At 43.9% G+C, this 21,490-nt stretch overlaps 1 protein-coding gene across 1 annotated transcript; it reads left to right on the top strand.

Moving 5' to 3' along the window:
- Positions 1–11,494: 11,494 nt before the first annotated feature.
- On the top strand, positions 11,495–12,430 carry LOC142750722 (olfactory receptor 11L1-like). Its single transcript, XM_075859707.1, has one exon. It carries the CDS (start codon positions 11,495–11,497, stop codon positions 12,428–12,430), a length of 936 nt encoding a protein of 311 aa, XP_075715822.1.
- Positions 12,431–21,490: the final 9,060 nt, after the last annotated feature.

The following is a 21,490-nucleotide window of genomic DNA, read 5'->3' as shown; positions in this document are numbered from 1 at the left end:
CAAGCATCCGACAAGACATCAAGGTTTAAAAATCGAGGCTATAGCCAGAGAGACATTCAAAGGGGCTATCTAAGAGCGAAGCATTCAATCCGTGATGGACTTTTGGTGAGTAAGCCCAAAAGGAAAAATGTGGACCAAAATGTTAGATTTCTCACTACTTTCAATCCACAATGGATAGGGATCTGTGACATCCGACAAAAACATTGGAGAGTCTTACTCACTGATTGGTATCTGGCAGGAGTCTTGTCCTGTTACCCTTCCATCACATGGAGAAGTTCTAAGAATTTGAGGGATCCTTTAACATCCAAATACTATGTTCCTAGTGCCCCTTAAAACCTGTTTGGTAGTCGAGGTCCCCTCTGGGGATCCTTTAATTTTTGGAAACTGTTCTGCTTGTAAATACATCCCACGTGTAATGCTGGGGGTAGGGAAACAGACAAGTGAGCCCTAATCTACCCGCCACTCAGTCCCTGCCTACTTGCAACGACCCGCCCTAGGCGACGGGGTACAACTGGGCGACGGTCCCTACGCTCAATAAGTGCATGACAAACAAACAGACAAGGGTACACAGAAGCTAAGGGAAATGGGGCAGTTGCCCACGGCAACACCGTGAGCAACAAGAGTAGTGAACGATCCGAGTCAAACCAGGAGTGTACGAGGTACCAAATGCAGAGCAGGAGAGTAGTGAACAAGCCGAGTCAAACCAGGAGTGTACGAGGTACCAAACGCAGAGCAGGAGAGTAGTCAGTAAGCCAGGGTCAATATAAAGCAGGGACAAATAGTTCAAGAAGCTGCAGCAGGGACAGAGAAGAATCACAAGCAAGGAGGAACAGGAAAGGCAGGTATAAATAGACAGAGGGCGGGAGCTAGCTCCGTCTGGCCAGGCTGTGATAGGCTCTCCCACTCCTAAGCCTGCCATCCTGAGTGGTGGAAGATGGAGTCAGTCTCACAGACATAGAAGCAGGTGCAGACTGATTACCTATGGGCGTTGATAAAGAAGCTGTGCCTGGCAGATCCTTTACAGTACCCCCCCTTTTATGAGGGGCCACCAGACCATTTTTAAGTGGACCTGGTTTATTGGGGAAACGAAGGTGGAACCTCCTGACCAATATCCTAGCGTGAACATCTCTGGCGGGTACCCAAGTCCTCTCCTCAGGCCCGTATCCTCTCCAATGGACCAGGTACTGGAGGGAGCCTTGGACCATCCTGCCGTCCACAATCTTGGCCACCTCGAATTCTACCCCCTCAGGGGTGAGAACAGGGACCAGAGGTTTCCTCGAGGGAGCCAAGGACGGGGAGCAGCGTTTAAGGAGGGAGGCATGAAACACGTCATGTACTCAAAAAGATGGGGGCAACTCCAGTCGGAAGGAGACAGGATTGAGGACTTCAATGACCTTGTACGGCCCTATAAACCGGGGAGCAAACTTCTTGGACGGGACTTTAAGGCGCAAATTTTTAGACGATAGCCACACCAGATCCCCGACCATAAACAAGGGGTTAGCAGAACGTCTTCTATCTGCCTGAGTTTTTTGTATGCTCTGGGACGCCTCTAGGTTCTTCTGAACCTGGGCCCAGACTGTGCACTGTTCCCGATGAACGACCTCTTCCTCGGGATTGTTGGAACTACCAGGTGAAATGGAGGAGAACCGTGGATTAAACCCAAAATTACAGAAAAAGGGGGAGACCCCTGATGAGTTACTGACCCGGTTATTAAGGGAAAATTTGGCGAGGGGAATGAATGAGACCCAATCATATTGACAGTCAGAAATAAAACAACTTAAATATTGTTCTAGAGACTGATTGGTCCTCAAGGTAGCTAACGTCTTAGCATTGGGTAGTTTCTTGATTGGCACAAAGTGGCAAATCTTACTGAAGCGGTCTACTACGACCCACACCACCGACTTGCTTTGAGATGGAGGCAAATCGGTGATAAAATCCATGGAGATATGGCTCCAATGTCTCTGGGGAATGGGCAAAGAACGTAGTAAGCCCGCTGGTCGGGACCTGGGAGTCTTGGACCTAGCACAAACTTCACAAGCGGCGACGTAGGCCTTAACGTCTTTAGGCAACCCAGGCCACCAATAGTTTCTGCCAATGAGGTGCTTGGTACCCAGGATGCCTGGATGACCAGATAGTGCGGAGTTATGATTTTCCCTAAGTACCCTTAGCCGGAATTGCAGGGGAACAAACAGCTTGTTCTCAGGAAGGTTCCCGGGAGCTGAACCTTGATCAGCCGAAATTTCAGAGACTAAATCAGAATCAATAGAGGAAATGATTATACTTGGAGGCAAAATACAAGCAGGATCTTTCTCCAAAGGAGGGCTGGCCATGAAGCTACGCGACAGTGCATCAGCGTTAATATTTTTAGACCCAGCCCTATAGGTAACCAAAAAGTTGAATCTGGTAAAAAATAACGCCCATCGAGCTTGTCTCGGGTTTAGCCTACGGGCAGATTCTAGGAAAACCAGATTCTTGTGGTCGGTAAGGACCGTTACCTGGTGCCTAGCCCCCTCCAGGAAGTGGCGCCACTCTTCAAATGCCCATTTAATGGCTAAGAGTTCACAGATGCCAATATCATAGTTACCCTCAGTGGGAGAAGTAGGCACAGGGACGGAGATGGGTGAGGGACCTGGTACCCTGGGACAAGACAGCCCTCACTCCCACCTCGGACGCGTCAACCTAAACGATAAATGCCTCCATTTGGTTGGGCTGAACCAGCACCGGGGCCGAGATAAAGCACTTCTTAAAAAAGACGGTTCCCTGCGTCCTTGTATTGATTACCGAGGATTAAATAATATCACGTTAAAGAACAAGTACTCATTACAATTGATCTCAGAACTCTTTGACCGTCTACAGGGGGCGAGAATCTTCACCAAACTAGACATTCGTGGAGCTTATAATCTCATCCGTATCCGCAAGGGAGACGAATGTAAAACCGCCTTCAATACTCATGATTTTGAATACCTTGTCATGCCCTTTGGACTTTGCTCCTGCGGTTTTCCAGGCCTTTGTTAATGACATTTTTCGAGATCTGTTATACAGATGTGTGGTGGTATACCTAGATGACATTTTAATATTTTCTCCCAATATTCAAACTCATCGTGTGCATGTGTGCCAAGTGTTACTTACAACGTCTGCGAGAGAACTCTCTGTTTGACAAGCTAAAGAAATGTCTCTTTGGGAGAACCAGCCTGCCTTTCTTTTGGTATGTAAATTCCGACCAGGGTCTTCAAATGGATCCAGCCAAGCTGTCCTCAATTCTCAACTGGCCTCGTCCGCAAGGACTCAAAGCAGTCCAACGCCTACTAGGATTCGCAAATTATTACCGCCAGTTTATTCCTCAATTCTCCTCTATGACAGCTCCTATTTCTGCTCTGACCAAAAAAGGGGTTAATGCTAAAGACTGGACCGTGGAGGCCGAAGCCGGATTCCAAGCTCTCAAAGCTGCCTTCTCTTCTGCCTCATTCCTGCGTAGACCAGATTCCACCAAACCATTTGTTCTGGAGGTCGATGCTTCTTCTGTGGGAGTTGGAGCTATTCTGTCACAGAAGACTTGCAGAGGGAGACTCGTGGCCTGTGGTTTTTTCTCCAAATCGTTCACATCTGCTGAAAAAAATTATGGAATTGGAGATAAAGAACTTTTAGCTATTAAATTGGCCCTGGAGGAATGGAGACATTTGCTTGAGGGTGCACGGCACCCCATCATCATTTACACAGATCATAAAAACCTCCTATACTTACAAACTGCTCAACGCCTAAACTCTCGCCAAGCTCGGTGGGCATTATTCTTCTCTAGATTCGATTTTCAGCTTCATTACAGACCTGCTGGAAAGAATACCAAGGCTGACGCCTTATCTCGCTGTTTTGACCCCACAGACCAAGAGCCCAGCCCACAGTTTATTATAGATCCGAAATGTATTGTGATCGCTGCTCTTGCTGAAGTGGTACACATTCCCAGAGGAAAGACCTACGTACCCCCGAAACAGAGGGATTGTGTTCTTCGTTGGGGTCATGCCTCCTGGGTTTCTGGGCACCCTGGCATCAAAAAGACTCTAAATTTGATTGGTTGTCAGTACTGTTGGCCGTCCATGTCCCAACATACTAAAGACTTTGTTTCTGCCTGCTTCACTTGCTCTCAAAATAAAGTCTCCCATTCAAGACCTGCTGGCCTTTTGCACCCCCTGCCCGTGCCTGACTCTCCCTGGTCACACATTGCCATGGACTTCATCACCGATCTGCCTAGTTCTGCTGGGTGTACCGTGATCTGGGTTGTGGTGGATCGCTTTTCCAAGATGGCGCACTTCGTACCTCTCCCAGGCCTTCATCTTCCCGACTGGCAATGCTGTTTGTCGAGCACATCTTTCGCCTGCATGGTCTTCCTAAGCATATTGTTTCTGACAGAGTAGCTCAATTCACATCCAAGTTCTGGAGAGCCTTGTGCAAACTGCTGGACGTCAAACTAGACTTCTCTTCCGTGTACCATCCCCAATCCAATGGTCAAGTCGAGCGGATAAACCAAATACTTGAAGCTTTCCTCATGGAATTTCGTGTCTGCGCGACAAGACAACTGGGCAGGTCTGCTTCCATGGGCCGAATTTGCCTACAACAAACATACGGGGGAATCTACCCGCTCTTCTCCCTTCTTCTTGGTGTATGGCCAGCACCCAGGAATTCTCCTACCAGTCTCTGTGCCTTCTGAGGTACCAGCTGCTAACACGGTCCACCACGACTTTGTGCAGATTTGGCAGATGGCCAAGGACTCCATCCACAGAGCCATAGCCAGGTTTAAAAGAGTCGCGGATAAAAGATGCAGGATACCGCCACAGCTCCTTCCTGGGGATAAAGTCTGGCTATCCATCCGGTGCATAAGTCTGAAGACCCCTTGTTACAAGCTCCCTCCTCGGTTTCTGGGCCCCTATGAAATAACTAAACATATTAATCCCGTAACTTTCAAACTTCGCCTTCCTCAGTCTCTAAAAATCTCTAATTCCTTCCACATTTCTCTGCTAAAACCCACTATACTCAACTGGTTTTCAAAGAAAATTCCTGTCCATCCTGCGCCAGCGGCTGATGCCGAATTTGAAATTCAAGAGATCCTGGATGTCAAACAATCACGGGGGAGATTATGGTCCTGAGGAGAGATCATGGGAGACCGTGGAGAATATCAACGCCCCAGCTCTCATCAAGGACTTTGAATTAAGGTTTCCAAGCAAGCCTAAAAAGAGGGGCCGTAAAGGGGGGTACTGTAACGGCTGCCGCACCGTTCCCCGCCATCCCCACGGCCTCTGCTCCGGTTCCGGCGTCTTCCATCATCCCGAGCTCTACTTACCTGGTCCGGACGCTCTGCTGGCCCTGGACGGTGTCAGGTGAGTGCATCCCTTACCTCCCTCCGCTGTCGTCATCCTCGATGTGCGGCTGCAGCCACTAGAGGGCGTGTCTTAAAGGGCCATTGCGCGCCTTAATTCCTAAGAACTTCCTATTTAAGGTTCCTCCTCCCTTGCATCCCTGCTTGTTCAACCAAGTTACCTGTGAGTTCCCTGTGCCCTGGTTCTCTGTTTTCCATTCCTTCTGCCTTTGTCTAGATTTCCCGTTACTGACCTCTGCTTGAACTTGACTATCCTTGTCTGCCGCCTGCCTTGACCTATTGCTGCCATACCCGTTACGACATCTGCCACCTGCCTTGACCTATTGCTGCCATACCCGTTATGACGTCTGCCGCCTGTCCTGACTTCTGCCTATCCATCCGACTGCCTCTACTCACTGTGCCAAGCGTTGCCTGGGTTCCAAGCACTATCTCCCAGACGACACAGAGGATCCACGAACAAACCGGTGAGAACCGTTATACATAGTTGTCTATTCTGGGAATATTCTGATATATAAAGTGTTATTGGTTTATCTAGAAACATGTCTTTATCTTTTGTACTACTAGTGATATGTCGTATAGTCGCTAAACATTGTGAAACAGAAGGCCGCCTTTTATTTTGCTTTTAACTTCATTGGTTTATTTAACCACTATAGAATTGGGCCTCCTTAGTCAAATTCCCATCTTTTACATGCAATTGTGAAAGGTCATCTCATAGATATTATTTTAACAAGAACACGTCTTGAGAAGCAAAATGTAGTTATGGTTTTATAAACTTTATTTATTAGTAGCATAGTACTTTACCAGCTTGTGGCGCTTCAAGGCCGCTTTCAGACTGGTGTAACACGTGTGCTTTTGGAGAGCATGTTACAGACGCAACACCGGGACCTCCGTGGTTCAACAGGACCGGAGTTAGGTTTGCATGGGGCTCAAACGCTAGTTCTGATGAAGTGCGGGAGGTTTGGGCGTTGCATCTATAATACAGGTAGTGACAGATTACCAGAGGGGCGAATGGGGTGACCACCCAGTGCCAAAGTGCCTAAGGGGGTTAGGTGAGTATACCTTCTTTTATTTTTCAGGGGCGCAAAGTGGGCACTAATATTGGGGGAGGAGACATTACTGTAAGGGGGCATTAACGGACTGGGTGGACACAAAAGGAAAAGTACTATTACTGTGTGGGGCACAAATGGTTACTATCTGGAGGACTATGTATGGGGATTTTGTGTAGCGAGTGGGGAATGGGTGTAAAGTGTGCTGGAAAAGAAAGAAGCCAAAGATATCAGTGTGTCAAAATGCAGACGAGTCATGGCTAGGAGAAGTCGTCCTGGCGGTCTTGGCTAGGTGAAGAAAAAAAAGGGAAAGTGACCTTTACTGTACATAAAATTAGTGCCAAACAGCCACAATTATATCTAAAAAAAACATAGAATCTTTTATGCTGCAGTCAAAACAATCATTAAAACCAATGATGAGTCTCACAAGAATCGGCATCACAGGGGCACACGAACTAGACCCCTAAGTTAGTTCAAACCCCTGACCAGATCCATAAAGTAATCCAAACCCCATACAAGACCCCTAAATCAGACCACAAAATTTAATCAGACCCCAGATTAGACTAAAGGAAATGACTGCTCTATTTACTTACTGTTCCTCGCTGGCTTCTCTTCTTTTTTGGACACCACTGCACACATGGTCCTGCTGCCAGCCAGCACAAATACCTTGTATGTACCACAACACACAACAACCTGGCGGTGACTACATCAAGACCCTGTGTGGCGGGCTGTGAAGGGCTTGATGTAGCTATGGTGCCCACTCACAACTGCCACCAATGTGCCCTCTATAGCTCTGCCACTGCTTCCTGTTTAGAATCTATAGCAATGAAATAATAAATTCAATATATCTTATGCATGACTTTCATCTGAATGGACACCATGTAACAACGTAACACTACATTTCTCTACCTATGCCACCAGTATACTAATAGTTATGTCACTGTACATAGAGATCAGGACAATACATAGTATATAGAGAATTGATATCATAGAAATATATATGGCTATGAATGGATGACATATGGGGGCACATGTATAACAACAATGCCAGTCAATGTCTTGTAAATCTGAATAGAAATGATAAAATCCCATTATAAAGCTTCTGCTCCTGTTTTTGCACGTTTTACCCACGTCCAACAGATTTTTGGATTTGAGGATGCGCCAAATTGATGAGAGGCCGGCAAGGTGTTAAATGGTAAAGATGACGTCCTCCGCCAGGTCAGACATCAGTCAACATGCCGGAAACTCCAGCACCTACACCAAAGTTACAGACATTCATATATCAATTGTAAGAATCCTGATCACATGAGGTAAATTTATCAGAAAGACACTTAATATACATGACCATTCTGCATTACCCATGGAAACCACATAGTACAACATGGCGGCTGCCACAAATGACACCAGATGGAATAAGGATGGAAAATACAAGGATGACAACGTTTTTCTATGCAGTGATTCAGAAGCCTTATATTAAAACGCACCATGACATTATTTCCGTGTACTTTCCCTTTAAATTTGCTGAGGCATGAATCATCATGGCAAGTGCCGCAAACAACAACCAATAGAATCACAGGATTTGAATTGAAGGATAGAAAAAAAAAATCATCAGTTGGTGCCGGTCTGTGATCGCTCTTTTTAGAGATCAGACCGCTCCATTTTGTTCTTCAAAGCGACTTTCCAAACGTTTCTTTTTATTGGAGGAGAAGACACTACTGCGTATCTGCGTCTTCTGAGAGACAACACCAACTGTCTTCAAGACTTCACCGGTAAAGTGCCGCCATTTACTACCCATAATGACTGATCCACGTCACCCGGACACAGACACAGACGCTTCTTCCACTGCTGAAATTCATCACATTTTATTAATAAACTCAAAGGTTTTCACCGAAATACACAAAATCTGGATAAACTCTGGAGACAAGAGTAAAATAACCCGACGTATCATCTCCTGCCTCAGATCTTTCTGATGGATCCCAAGCTGTAGGACCAGATGGTTATTATTATTCTGTATTTAAAGGGGTTTCCATTCTAGAAGACGATATCAATAGGATCTTCCCCCATATTCTGACCAGTCTGCCAGGACCATCACCCCATTTCTTCACTTTTGCCAATCCTTTGCAGGTTAGAGTCATCCCTGGCATGGTTTTAACGTCATCTTTGTAGATGACAGGTTGATCTTTTGGCATCTACAGTGATGCCGGCTTCACTTTTTTGCATCACCAGATCCTGTTTTGTGGATCACCACAGATGCGTTGATGACCCAGATGGCACTTTACACACACTGTGTGGTTAAAAATAAAAACACTGATGCATTACTGATGTGGCACACTCACAGCAGTGTTCTGAGCCTTTACATGGAATTTGGGGGGCATTTTCAGATTATGGGGTGACCGCCTCAAAATGTCAAAATTGCACTCTGGGTGCTATGTAAGCACTATGGCTTTACAGTGAGGGAGTAGAGAAAGTACATTGATGTTTGATGGTTACTGGATGAAAGTTCTGAAGCACTGAAACCAGCAGTTCTATTATTAACTGCCAGGTTCACTCATGGATCTCCGGTGATTCAAATGTGTGACAGATGATGTGGTATTCTCATGTTATAACCGTAATGTCCGTGGCTGCGGGCTGTCAGCTCCGTACCCCTCCTGATAGCCGTGGCCATGAGCCGGCAAGCGCTTGCCCCAGCCTCCTCAGGTGACGCCAATGCTCGCGTCCACTTACCTCAGCCGGATCCTGTAGGGTGAAAAAGGTATCATTTTTTTGGCCAGCTGCGCGGGCTACATCTGACTTGCTAGCCTGAGTTTTTATATGGTAGGTCAGAGCATCAAAGGCTAGATGTGTATAAAAAATTAGGGCTTTTGCACTACTATTGTTTATAATATTGTTTATTTATTAGAATTAAATTGTAAATTACGCACTCTGTGCGTAAAACAGGAGCAGCTAAAGAGGCTTTGGAGGGCTAAGAATGCGACGCAGACCCTTGAAATTTTTTGGGGTAAGTCAGAGTGTCAACTACTACAGGTGTCAGAAGTTTGATGGCTTTGAGGCGATTCACTTTTAAGACATTATTTTTCATTAGAACTAAATTGTAAACGTGAGTAAAAATAGCCGTTGCTCACAAGGCTTTTGTGGGCCAAGCGCGCGTCACAGAACCCTGAATTGTTTTAGGATAAGTCAGAGTGTCAAGGGTTACATGTGTAACAAATATTAGGTATATTCAACAGTTAGTTTTTAAGATATAAATTTTTGTAATAAAAATAAATTGAAGCCGTGTGTAGAAACAGGCGTCGCTAACGAGGAGTTTCCTTGCGAAACCGCTCAACGTATCGTCACGAGTCTTGGCGTACATACTAAGGAGATGGTGGCGTATATTAGTTTCAGGGCTCGTAACTCCACATTGAGCGGTTACGGAAATAGTTTGGTAAAACTGTCAATATTAAGCTCTAAATAAGGGAATTCCGCCATGTTTTTGGAGTCCCCTTTTAGAAAAGATGACGAGTCAGGTGTCGTATTGTTCGGCTTTGCAAGGCGAACGAATGGGCACCTAGCTCGGGTCCATCGGGTCACAGTTCAGTTTTTGACTCTGTCAAAGTTTTCGACTACGCGTTTCGAGCGTTTTTGTTGGGCGTAAACCGAGCATGCCACCGCCACAAAACTGTACTTATTTTTTGGTGAGACCTTTAGTGGTAAATTTCCGGAGTCAGAAACTACGCCGGTCGCTTGCCTGAAGATTTCATTTTTGACTTTGTACCACTTTGTACCACTCTAAAACACACTCTATCGCGCTCTGAATTTTTTCGCCACTTGAACCCTTGACCGCTCGTTAGAGGCTGAAAAATATGACAGACCCATTATACGTAGGTCAATGGGATCCATTATTGTAAAGTCTCTGCCTACCATTGTACTTTAGCATTGGTCTCACCGACCTAAAATGTGACTAACGCTAACGGGTTGCTGCCCCTGCCTACTTGTGTTGGCCCCACATGCTGCCTATTTGGACCCATGAGGCCCCTTTTAGATTTTTTCCAGGGCCCCTTTAAGTTTACAATCCGTCCCTGTTGGTGGTACACCATTATTGATTATTATTTCCTTATATCTTTTATTTATTTTCATTTACATTTTATGATATTCTGGATAAACCATAAATTACCAATACATTTTTTTGGTCGTTATACCTCAATGGACCGCTACCCAAGAGACGAGGAAGCTAATGACAGAACAATCTCCACAGAGTTATTACGCACAGTCCCTCGCCTTCGTGTTGTGTATATATACTGGTAGTCACTTTGTGTTTTATTTTATATGAATTGTTCATGTGTCCGCTAGGACAATATTTTTGCAAGTACATGGAAACCCCCAATGTAAGTACAAACAGATGATCTTCTTAGGTAGCAAACAGATCAAAAGCAAGAAGATGCAATGTTAAAAGATAGATGAGGATTCCTCAATAATGTTGTCTATGAATCTTCATTCTCATTGTCCAATGGCTTTCTCCAACCCTATATCTCATATAGATTTCCATAAATCACTGATAGGTCACACAACCACAATTATAGTTAGGATAAATTCTAGAAAAGTCATCATTGGTTGTCATGAGGTCTTGTCTTCAATAGTCCTTAGGAATATGTGTCTGGTGCTGTATAAACATTTGTGTGTATTAGACTTATGCATTTAGACACCGGCACACGGGACGGAAATGCTGCATATTTTCCACATGGATTTTTCGCATGGAAAATCTGCAGTGGATCACAGTCCCAGCCATGTGCATGAGATAAGAACAAATCTTATCGTCATGCTGTCGAACATTTTCAGTCCGGAAATCATGTGGATATTCAAATCTTCAGCACGCTTTTTCTGTTCCTGATGTTCACCGTAGACTTCGCACTTTTCAATGTAGAAGGGGTGAATCTGCAGCAAAATCCACTGCACAATCTGCACATAATCCATGCTGATTTTGCCAAGGAAATGCTGCTAATTTGCTGTGAAAAATCTGCAACAAAACCACTACTTTTGTGGGTACCCTAAAAATAATATAACTTACTTTAACTTTGCTTTTATTCTAAATATACAGGGAAACAATATGACAGTGTTTTTCCTCATAGGCTTTCAGGGCAGCCAATGGTTACGAATTTTCCTGTTCTGTCTTCTCCTTATCGTCTATTGTGGGACATTATGTGGGAACCTCCTGATCATCACCCTGGTGTCCACCAGCAAGAACCTCCACACTCCAATGTACTTCTTCCTCACACAACTGTCCATCAGTGACATCTTGTTACCGACTGATATTGTCCCCAACATGCTCCACCTTCTACTGTATAATGGGGGGACCATTACATTTGCTGGTTGTATGACTCAGTTGTATTTTTTCGGTGCCTCTGAAGGATTTGAATGTCTTCTCCTCACAGTGATGTCTTATGACAGATATGTGGCCATCTGTAACCCCCTCCGTTACACCTCTATCATGACACATGAATGTTGTGTGAAATTGGCCGCCACATGTTGGTTGCTCGGTTTCTCCATGGTATTGATTGACAATTTAACAACATCAAGGCTACAATTTTGTGGACTGAATATTATCGACCATTTTTACTGTGATCTCGTTCCCTTACAAGAAATTTCCTGTTCTGATACCTTCATTGTTAAACTAGCAATCATGTTACTTAGCATTCCATCAGTTATCATACCAACGATCATAATAATTTCATCTTATGCTAATATTGTACTAGCCATCCTAAGGATTCCATCTAATACTGGTAGACAGAAAGCCTTCTCCACCTGTAGCTCCCACCTCACTGTGGTCTCCATATTTTACTGGACTCTGTTCGGTGTTTATGTTGCTCCAACAAAAGGAGAATCATCCAGCATTAGTAAGATCCTATCCCTGCTCTACACTGTATTTACCCCATTGATTAACCCCATTATATATAGTTTGAGAAACAAAGATATCAAAGAGGCCATAGATAAAACAATTAAAAAACATTTACCAGGATTTAAAAAAACGAGACCTTCATGTTAACTTGGACCCAGATGTAAACCAGACATTAGCGGCAGATCCTTAAAGTTTTCTATGTTACGAGGTTCAGCCTCCGTAAATCAGTCTTGTTTTTCCAGCACATTCCACAGATGATTGAAGGGATTGAGATCTGGGGACTTTGGAGGCCAAGTCAATACCTAGAACTCTTTGCCATGCTCTGCAAACCATTCCTAAACAATTTCTGCAGTGCGGCAGGGACATTATCCCTGGTCTCTACTGTAGCTCAATTTGTTATTAGAGGGGTCCTGGACGGATTTGTTTGAGGCCTGATAGGTCAGATACAATGCTGTGTGGAACAAGCAGAGCTTAGGGATGTGGTTCAGCTAGTCACCCTAATATATAAATACTGAATGTTATTTCCAAGACCTCTCTCCTACTCTACCAACCTCAATGAACCAAACAATCTCTGAACAGGTTAGGAGTATTCTTAAACTAAAGGGGGTGAAGTAGACCCATAAACTAGAAACCAGAAAAAAAAAAAAAGTTAGCCAGGGCCCTAAAAGGGCTTTGAATGTCAAAAACATTGTTGTCATTGTCAAGGACTGGGCCATGTGGCTGCCAAATGTCCACTTGTCGATGTGTTTATAAAGTGTGATATTTGGAGGAGAAAGTCACTGTTTCCTAGACCTGCCGACTCTGCCTTGTTCTCCCATAAAACAGAGCAACAAACTTGCAAATTGGTTGTAGAAGGAACAACTCTGTTGCTGCTCTGTTGTACTCAGGTATTCTGGTAAATCTTATCCAGGTCAGCTTAGTTGACACAAGAAAATTGCAAAAAGATCAAATGGTAGTCATCTGCACATATCGGGACACCAAAGATTACCCCACCGGGGTATGTTGTGTGTGCGCGTCCTGTGTCCTATGTGTGTGTGTGCCATGTTTGCTATGTGTACGAGCAGCATGTGTCTGATGTGTAAGTGGCATGTGCAGCATGAATACTGTGTATGTCATGTGTCCTAGGTGTGTGTGTGCCATGTTTGCGTGCAGCATGTGTCCGATGTGTAACTGGCATGTGCAGCATGTATACTGTGTGTGTCATGTGTCCTATGTATTTGTCATGTATATTCTATGTGTAAGTGATGTATGTCCTATGTGTGAGTGATGTGTGTTCAGCCTGTGTCCTATGACTATGTTAGCAGCATGATCCATTTGTATAAGTGGTACGTGTTTGGCATGTGCCCTGTATATACCTGAAGTGTGTGTGGCATGTGTTCTATGTGTTAGCGGCGGGTGTGCAGCATGTGTGTGGTGTGTGCAGCATGTGTCCTGTGTGTGTGGCTTGTCTGCGGCACATGTTCTATGTTTAAGTAATGTGTGTAAGCATATGCCCTATGTATATCTGTAATGTGTGAGTGTTTTAAGTGTTTTCTAGCATGTCATAATATTGTATTGAAATGATTTCATGAGAAATAGGAGTTGTTAACCAAAATCAAGCAAAGGTAAGGGTGGACTCATCTGTATGTTTATATGTATCCTTGACCTGGTACAAGGTCACAGACGGAATAGCAGAGTCAAAGTCGCGGAGGCTCCTACATTAAATAAACTGAAGAAGAATTCTGGAGATAGGAGAACCTATACTATAGCCGTATCCTGGAGAAAAAGGCTAAACTCAATACTCTACCATAAGCGGAGAACAAGTGTGATCATCACATCATGACGAAAGGCAAAAAGTACGCACACAAAAGGACAGAGCCCCCACATTGGAGCAGCCAGGGGCCAGGCGTGGCACCATATATATATCCACTACATACAAGAGGCGTAGCAGCAATTCTACTATTGTTTTTTATTCCTTTTTTTTTACAGTGTTCACCGTGCGCTACAAATAACGTATTCATTTTTTTCTGCGGGGCGATACGATTACGGCAATACCAGATGTTTATAGTTTTTTTTATGTCTTATGGCGTTTGCACAATAAAATACTTTTTATAAAAAACTATAGTTGCCTTTTGTGTTACCTTATTCTAAGCGCCAGAACTTTTTTATTTTTCCATCAAGAAAGCTGTGCGAGGACTTGTGGTTTTGCGTAACGAACTGTAGTTTCGATCAGTACCATTTTCAGGCACATGCGACTTTTTGAACTCTTTTTATTCCTTTTTTTGGAAGGTGAAGTGAAAAAAATATTGTCATTCTGGTATGGTTTATTGTTATTTTCTTTTACGGCGTTCACCGCGAGGGATAGATAATGAAATACTGTTGTAGTTCAGGCCGTTACGGACGCGGAAATACCAATTATGTATAGTTTATTTGTTTATTTATTTTTAAATTTTAATTTTTATTAATAATAAAGGACTGATAAGGGAAAAAGGGGGATTGTTACTTTTATTACTATTATACATTTTTATTTTTACACAACTTTTTTTGAACTTTTTTACTTTGTCCCACTAGGGGACTTGAGGGCAGGAGGCCCTGATCGCAATTCTAAACAGCTGTGAGCTACTCACTGATAGCAAGCATAGTGAGTCCTGACTTAGTCAGGACCCACTAGGCTTCCATAGATGGCATAGCTGGATACCATTGTTAGACCTCCGATTGCCATAGCAGTCATTGGCACCCGCGGTAGTGTCGCAGAACGTCAATAGTGCTTTAACCCCTAAGAAGCCACAATCACTATTGAACGCAGCTTCTAAGTGGTTAATCAGCGGGGTCTACGGCGATTGGTCCCTGCACACTGAGCTGTGATAGCCTGCTGTCGGAAACTACATTGTGCCAGCTGTAAAGTTTGGTGGAGAAGGGTTAATGTATGTGGATGTTTTTCAGTGGTCAGCCTCTTATCTGCACTCAAGGCTTAATCCTTCAGCACACAAGACTTTTTGGACAATCGTAGCTTCCAACTTTGTGGGAACAGTTTGGGGTTTGGCCCTTTTCTGTTCCAGCATGACTGAGCCCCTGTGCACAATGTCCATAAAGACATGATTGGTTGGGTGCTTGGTTGGGTGAGTTTGGTGTGGAACTTTGTTAGGGGAAGACAGGCTACGGATGGTGCTAGAAGAATGATTAACCTGATACATACAGAGCTTAACCCCTTAAGGACGCAGCCACTTTTGGACCAAATGACAGAGCCTCATTTTTTAAATCTGACGTGTGTTACTATATGTGGTAATAACTTCGGAATCCTATTACCTATCCAAGCAATTCTGAGAATGTTTTCTCGTGACATATTGTACTTTATGTTAGTGAAAAAATTTGGTCGATAAATTCAATATTTTTTTGTGAAAAACACCAAAATGTAGAGAAAATTTGCAAAAATTTGCATTTTTAGAAATTCAAATGTATCTGCTTGTAAGACAGATAGTTATACCACACAAAATAGTGACTAGTTAACATTTCCCACATGTGTACTTTATGTTTGCATCATTTTTTGAACATCCTTTTATTTTTCTAGGACGTTACAAGGCTTATAAGTTTAGCAGCAATTTCTCACATTTTCAAGAAAATTTCAAAAGCCTATTTTTTTAGGGAACAGTTCAGATCTGAAGTGGCTTTGAGGGCCTTATATATTAGGAATCCCCACAAATTACCCCATTTTAAAAACTGCACCCCTTAAAGTATTCAAAACAGCATTTAGAAAGTTTCTTAATCCTTTATGCGTTTCACAGGAATTAAAGAAAAGTGGAAGGGAAATTTGCAAATTTCATTTTTTTTTGCAGAAATTCCATTTTCATCAATTTTTCCTGTAATACTGAAGGTTTTTACCAGAAAAACACAACTGAATATTTATTGCCCTGATTCTGCGGTTTTTATAAATATCCCACATGTGGCCCTAGTGCGCTACTGGACTGAAACAAAAGCCCCAGAACCAAAGGAGCACCTAGTGGATTTTTGGGCCTTCCTTTTCTTAAATTATATTTCAGGCACCATGTCAGGTTAGAAGAGGTCTTGTGGTGCAAAAACAAGGGAAACCCCACAAAAGTGACTCAATTTGAGAAACTACACCCTTGTGTAATTTATCTAGGGGTGTAGTGAGCATTTTGACCCAACATGTATTTCATAGATTTTATTAGAATTGGGCAGTGAAAATGAAAAATTAAATTATTTTCCAATAAGATTTAGCTTTACCTCAGAATTTTTAATTTTTTTCAACAAATAAATGAGGAAAAGCACCCTAACATTTGTAAAGCAATTTCTCCAGAGTACGGAAATACCCAACATGTGGTCATAAACTGCTGTTTGGGCAAGCGGTAGGACTCGGAAGGGAAGGCACGCCATTTAGCTTTTGGAGTACAGATTTTGCTGGATTGATTTCTCGGCACCATGTCACATTTGTAAAGCTCCTAAGGTACCAGTACAGTGGAAACCCCCCAAAAGTGACTCCATTTGGGAAACTACAACCCTTGAGGAATTCAACAAGGGGTGTAGTGAGGATTTTGACCCCCCAGGTGTCTCATAGATTTCATTAGAATTGGGCAGTGAAAATGAAAAATTATTTCTTTTTTTCCACTAAGACGTAGCTTTAGGTCAAAATGTTTCATTTTCTCATCAAATAAAGGAGAGAAAGCACCATAACATTTGTAAAGCAACTTCTGTGGGGTACGGAAATATCCCATTTGTGGTAATAAACCACTGTATGAATACACATCAGGCCTCAGAAGAGAAGGATCGCGATTTGGCTTTTGGAGAGCGGATTTTGCTGGATTGGTTTTTCTGTGCCATTTCGCGTTTGCAAAGCCCCTTAGGTACCAGTACAGTGGAAACACCCCAAAAGTGACTCCATTTGGCAAACTACACCCTTTGAGGAATTCATCTAGGGGTGTAGTGAGCATGTTGACCCCACAGGTGTCTCATAGATTTTATTAGAAATGGGCATTGAAAATGAAAAATGACATTATTTTCCAATAAGACGTAGCATTAGTTCAACATTTTTCATTTACTCATCAAATAAAGGAGAAAAAGCACCATAATATTTGTAAAGCAACTTCTTCAGAGTAGGGAAATACCCCATATGTGGTCATAAACTGCTGTTTGGATACACGGCAGGATACAAGGGAAGGAGCGCCATTTAGCAGTTGGAGCGCAGATTTTGCAGGATTGATTCCTGGGCGCCATGTTACATTTACAAAGCCCCTGTGGTACCAGTACAGTAAGAACCCCTGAAATGTAACTCCATTTGGTAATCTAAACCCCTTGAGGAATTAATCTAGGGGTGGAGTGAGCATTTTGACCACACAGGTTTTTGCTGAATTTATTAGAATTGGGATGTGAAAATAAAAAAAGTTACCATTTTTTTTGCGAAAAGATGTAGTTCTAGCTCAAAATTTTTCATTTTCACATAGACTATAGGAGAAAAGCACCTCAACGTTCATAAAGCATTCTCTCCAGAGTAAGGCACTACCCCATACGTGGTCAGAAACTGCTATTTGGACACACAGAAAGGCTCTAAAGGGAAGGAGCACCATTTAGTATTTGGTGTGGAGATTTTACAAGATTCGTTTTTTGACACCATGTTGCATTGAGCTCTAGTACCAGTACAGTGGTACCCCCGAAAAATGACCCCATTTTGGAAACTAGATCCCTCAAAGAATTTATCTAGGGGTGTAGTGAGCATTTTGACTGCATAAGTGGTCAAGGTACAACACAGCAGGTCCATATTTAATGGCACCAATTGAAGGGTGGTTTAGGAGAACTAGCAGAAAGGACCTGTATTGAAGGAGAACTCTTATGAGGATGGTGGAGAAGCCTACAAATACATTAGAGGTGTTGGAAGACTTCCAAGCCCTCAATTTGAGTCTCACCAACTTGTGGCTGTGGAGCTTTTTATCATCAGCATTCACCCAGCACCAAACTGACCCAGGGGACTGTAAAATACATATACTGCGTGTAACATCCATGGCAGCGGACCGTCAGGTTTACTCACCCCCTGACGGCCACAGCCACGGTCCTGTGAGCGCTGGTGTCCCCTGAGGAGGAGATGCGGGAATCTGTGAATTAATTAGCCCATGATCCTGGACTATAAGAAGGGGTCTCCCCCTTTCTGCCTTGCCTGAGCTTTGTTGTCGTTACCTATGTTCGTCTATGCAAAAGTTCCCTTGAGTGTCTCCCAGTTCCTAGTATTCCCGTTCCTGCTTCCTGTAACCTGTGTCCTGTGTTATCCTGGTCCAAGTTCCGTATTGTATTGGAGTCGTGGTGTGCTGAGTCTACGCCTGCTCCGCTACACCAAGCCTGGTGCCTGACTGCTGCCAAAGTCCCATCTGAGCCTGTCCAGCTACTGTCTGAGAGTTACCACAGGTACACCTATTGAACTATAGACTTTGTCCTGTGTCCTGTTGGCCAGCTGCCATACCGACAAGGCAGTACGGCCCAGTGGGTCCACGTAACCAATGTGACAGTAAGCTCAGGCCATGGACCCTGCTGGTCCACCTAAGACTATGTCGTTGTCTCAAGCGATGCAAGCAGACCTACGAGATCTGCGTTCACGACAAGACCAACTCCTCCTTTGCAGTGAATTCTGTTGCACAGCGGCTAGACGCACAAGACGCAGCAGCCTCAGCTTCTGTTCCGACTGATCCACCTGCAACACCTCCTCTCATCACCAGTGTTGATCCCCGATTCTCGCTACCACTACCATCTCGTTAAAACGGAGATGCGAGTACCTGCAGAGGGTTTCTCAATCAGTACTAGATCCACTTCTCTCTACATGCCAGAGCGTTTCCGTCTGATGGCGCCAAGATTGCCTTTATTGTTTCTCTCTTCACTGCCAGGGCACTAGCGTGGGCAAATCCGATCTGGGAATGACAGGGACCAGAGACCCGTGACTTCCAGGGATTCCTCAGGACATTTCAAACCGTGTTTGAGGAGCCTGGAAGAGTGTCGTTGGCAGCGGCCTCCATGTTGAACCTGCACCATGGGGACACCTCCGTGGGCGAGTATGCCATTCAATTACGCACCCTGGTAGGAGAGCTTTCCTGGATCGATGAGTTTCTAGTGGCTAAATTTGGCAGGGACTGTCGTCCGAGATCAAGGACCAATTGGCTGCTCGTGATCTGCCATCCACCCTGGATGCCCTCATTTTGCTTGCCACCCGGGTTGATATGAGGACCCAGGAATGATCCCAGGAGATTAGTCGGGAGAGAAGACTCCCGAGGCTGGCCCCCACTTTCCAGCAGCTTCCGTCACCCTCACCAGATGGCTCACCTGAAGAGCCTATGCAAGTAAACCAGCTTAAATTATCCATTCAGGACAAACAATGCAGATGCACTTCTGGACTTTGTCTTTATTGCGGCCTCGAAGTTCATGTCATGCGTCTGTGCCCTCAGAAGCCCAAAAAACCCCAACGCCTAGGATTGGTTGGGAGACAACTCTCCTCAGTAATAGATACATGAAGGCCCATCTGGAGTTTGCAAAAAGCACTCAAAGCACTCAAAGGACTCTCAGACTGTGAGAAACAAGATTCTGTGATCTGATGAAACCAAGATTGAACTTTTTGGTCTCCATTCTAAGCGTCATGTCTGGAGGAAACCAGGCACTGCTCATCACCTGCCCAATACATCCCTACAGTGAAGCATGGTGGTGGCAGCATCATGCTGTGGCGGTGTTTTTCAGTGGCTGGGACAGGGAGACTGGTCAAGGTTGAGAGAAAAATAAATGGAGAAAAGTACAGAGATATTCTTAATCCTGATCCAGAGTTCTCTGGACCTCAGACTTGGCCGAAGGTTCACCATCCAACAAGACAATGACCCTAAGCACACAGCCAAGACAGCACAGGAGCGGCTTAGAGAAAACTCTGTGAATGTCCTTAAGTGGCCCAGCCAGAGCCCTGACTTGAACCTGATCGAACATCTCTGAAGAGACCTAAAAATGGCTGTCCACCGATGTCACCATCCAACCTGACAGAGCCTGAGAGGATCTGCAAAGAAGATTGGCAGAAAATCCCCAAAACCTTGTGGCATCATAGCCAAGAAGACTGGAGGCCGTTATCACTGCCAAATGTCCTGAGTGAAGGGTCTGAATACTTATGTCAATGCAAGATTTTAGTTTTTCCTTTTCAATAAATTAGCAAAGAACTAACATTCTGTTCTCACTTTGTCATTATGGGGTACTGAGTGCAGAATGATGGGGAACATTTTTTTTTTAGAACAAGACCTCAACTTAACAAAATGTGAAGACATTTTAAGGGTCTGAAGACTTTCCGAATGCATTGGATAATTCTAGGACAATTCACTCCTTGGTGAATAATATAGAAAGAATGTGGAAACTAACTTCTCCTCCACAGAGACCTAACATTCAGAGACAGATCATCCAGGCAGCACCCAGTAAGGCTTTTTTGAGAGGAAGATGTAGGGGAAGAACTAGAGTTAGAGGCAAGAGAGGGGGCAAGTTTTTACTCAAAATCACAATTTTTTGGAACAGGAGCAGTTCCTTTCGTCACGACGGCTGTATTTTACGCTCGTTTACAATAAAGAAACAATATCTAATTAATAAACAATATCTGAGAAACTAATCGTCCAAAAGCCATAACATTTTATATACTCGTAGCCTTTGACACTCTTACCTACACCCTAAAAAATCAGGGCACTCAAACAAACATAGCCCGTGCAGCAGGTCGAAAAATACCTGCCCTTTTCATGAAAATAATTAAAAATAATCATCCCTAACGTCTGAGTTCCTTTAGGGCTCTTGCACACCACTATGAAGCATCCCACAGCCTATACCTGACCCCTGGGCTCCTTTACAAGCCTATTGAACATTTTACAAACAGCAATGAGCCTCCAGAGCTCCTCCATAACTCAATATTTCACTGTGTTTTTTCACAGATCCATCTAAAAACAGATTTGACACGGATTTCAACAGAACCGTGGGTCCGATGGACGTGAGCTAGGCGTCTATTCATTCACCTTGCAGAGTCGAACAATATGACACCTGACTCGGTTGTCCTTTTTAAAAGGGGACTCCTCTTTTGCCCAAAAAACATGGTGGAATTCCCTTATTTATTTATTTTATTCCAAAATTAACATTTCCAAAACTAACCGTTGAATATCCCTTATATTTATTACACATGTAGCTATTGACACTCTGACCTATCCCAAGGTTCTGTGACGCGCGCTTGGC

This window comes from Rhinoderma darwinii, chromosome 3 (genome assembly GCF_050947455.1).
Source record: "Rhinoderma darwinii isolate aRhiDar2 chromosome 3, aRhiDar2.hap1, whole genome shotgun sequence".
Lineage (NCBI taxonomy): Eukaryota > Metazoa > Chordata > Amphibia > Anura > Rhinodermatidae > Rhinoderma > Rhinoderma darwinii.
Note: the sequence above shows the minus strand (reverse complement) of the source record. Positions and strands in the feature narration are given on the sequence as shown.

What these genes read in the sequence shown, in the direction of transcription:
- LOC142750722 (XM_075859707.1), top strand. Translation starts at nt 11,495, where the DNA reads ATGACAGTGTTTTTCCTCATAGGCTTTCAGGGCAGCCAATGGTTACGA.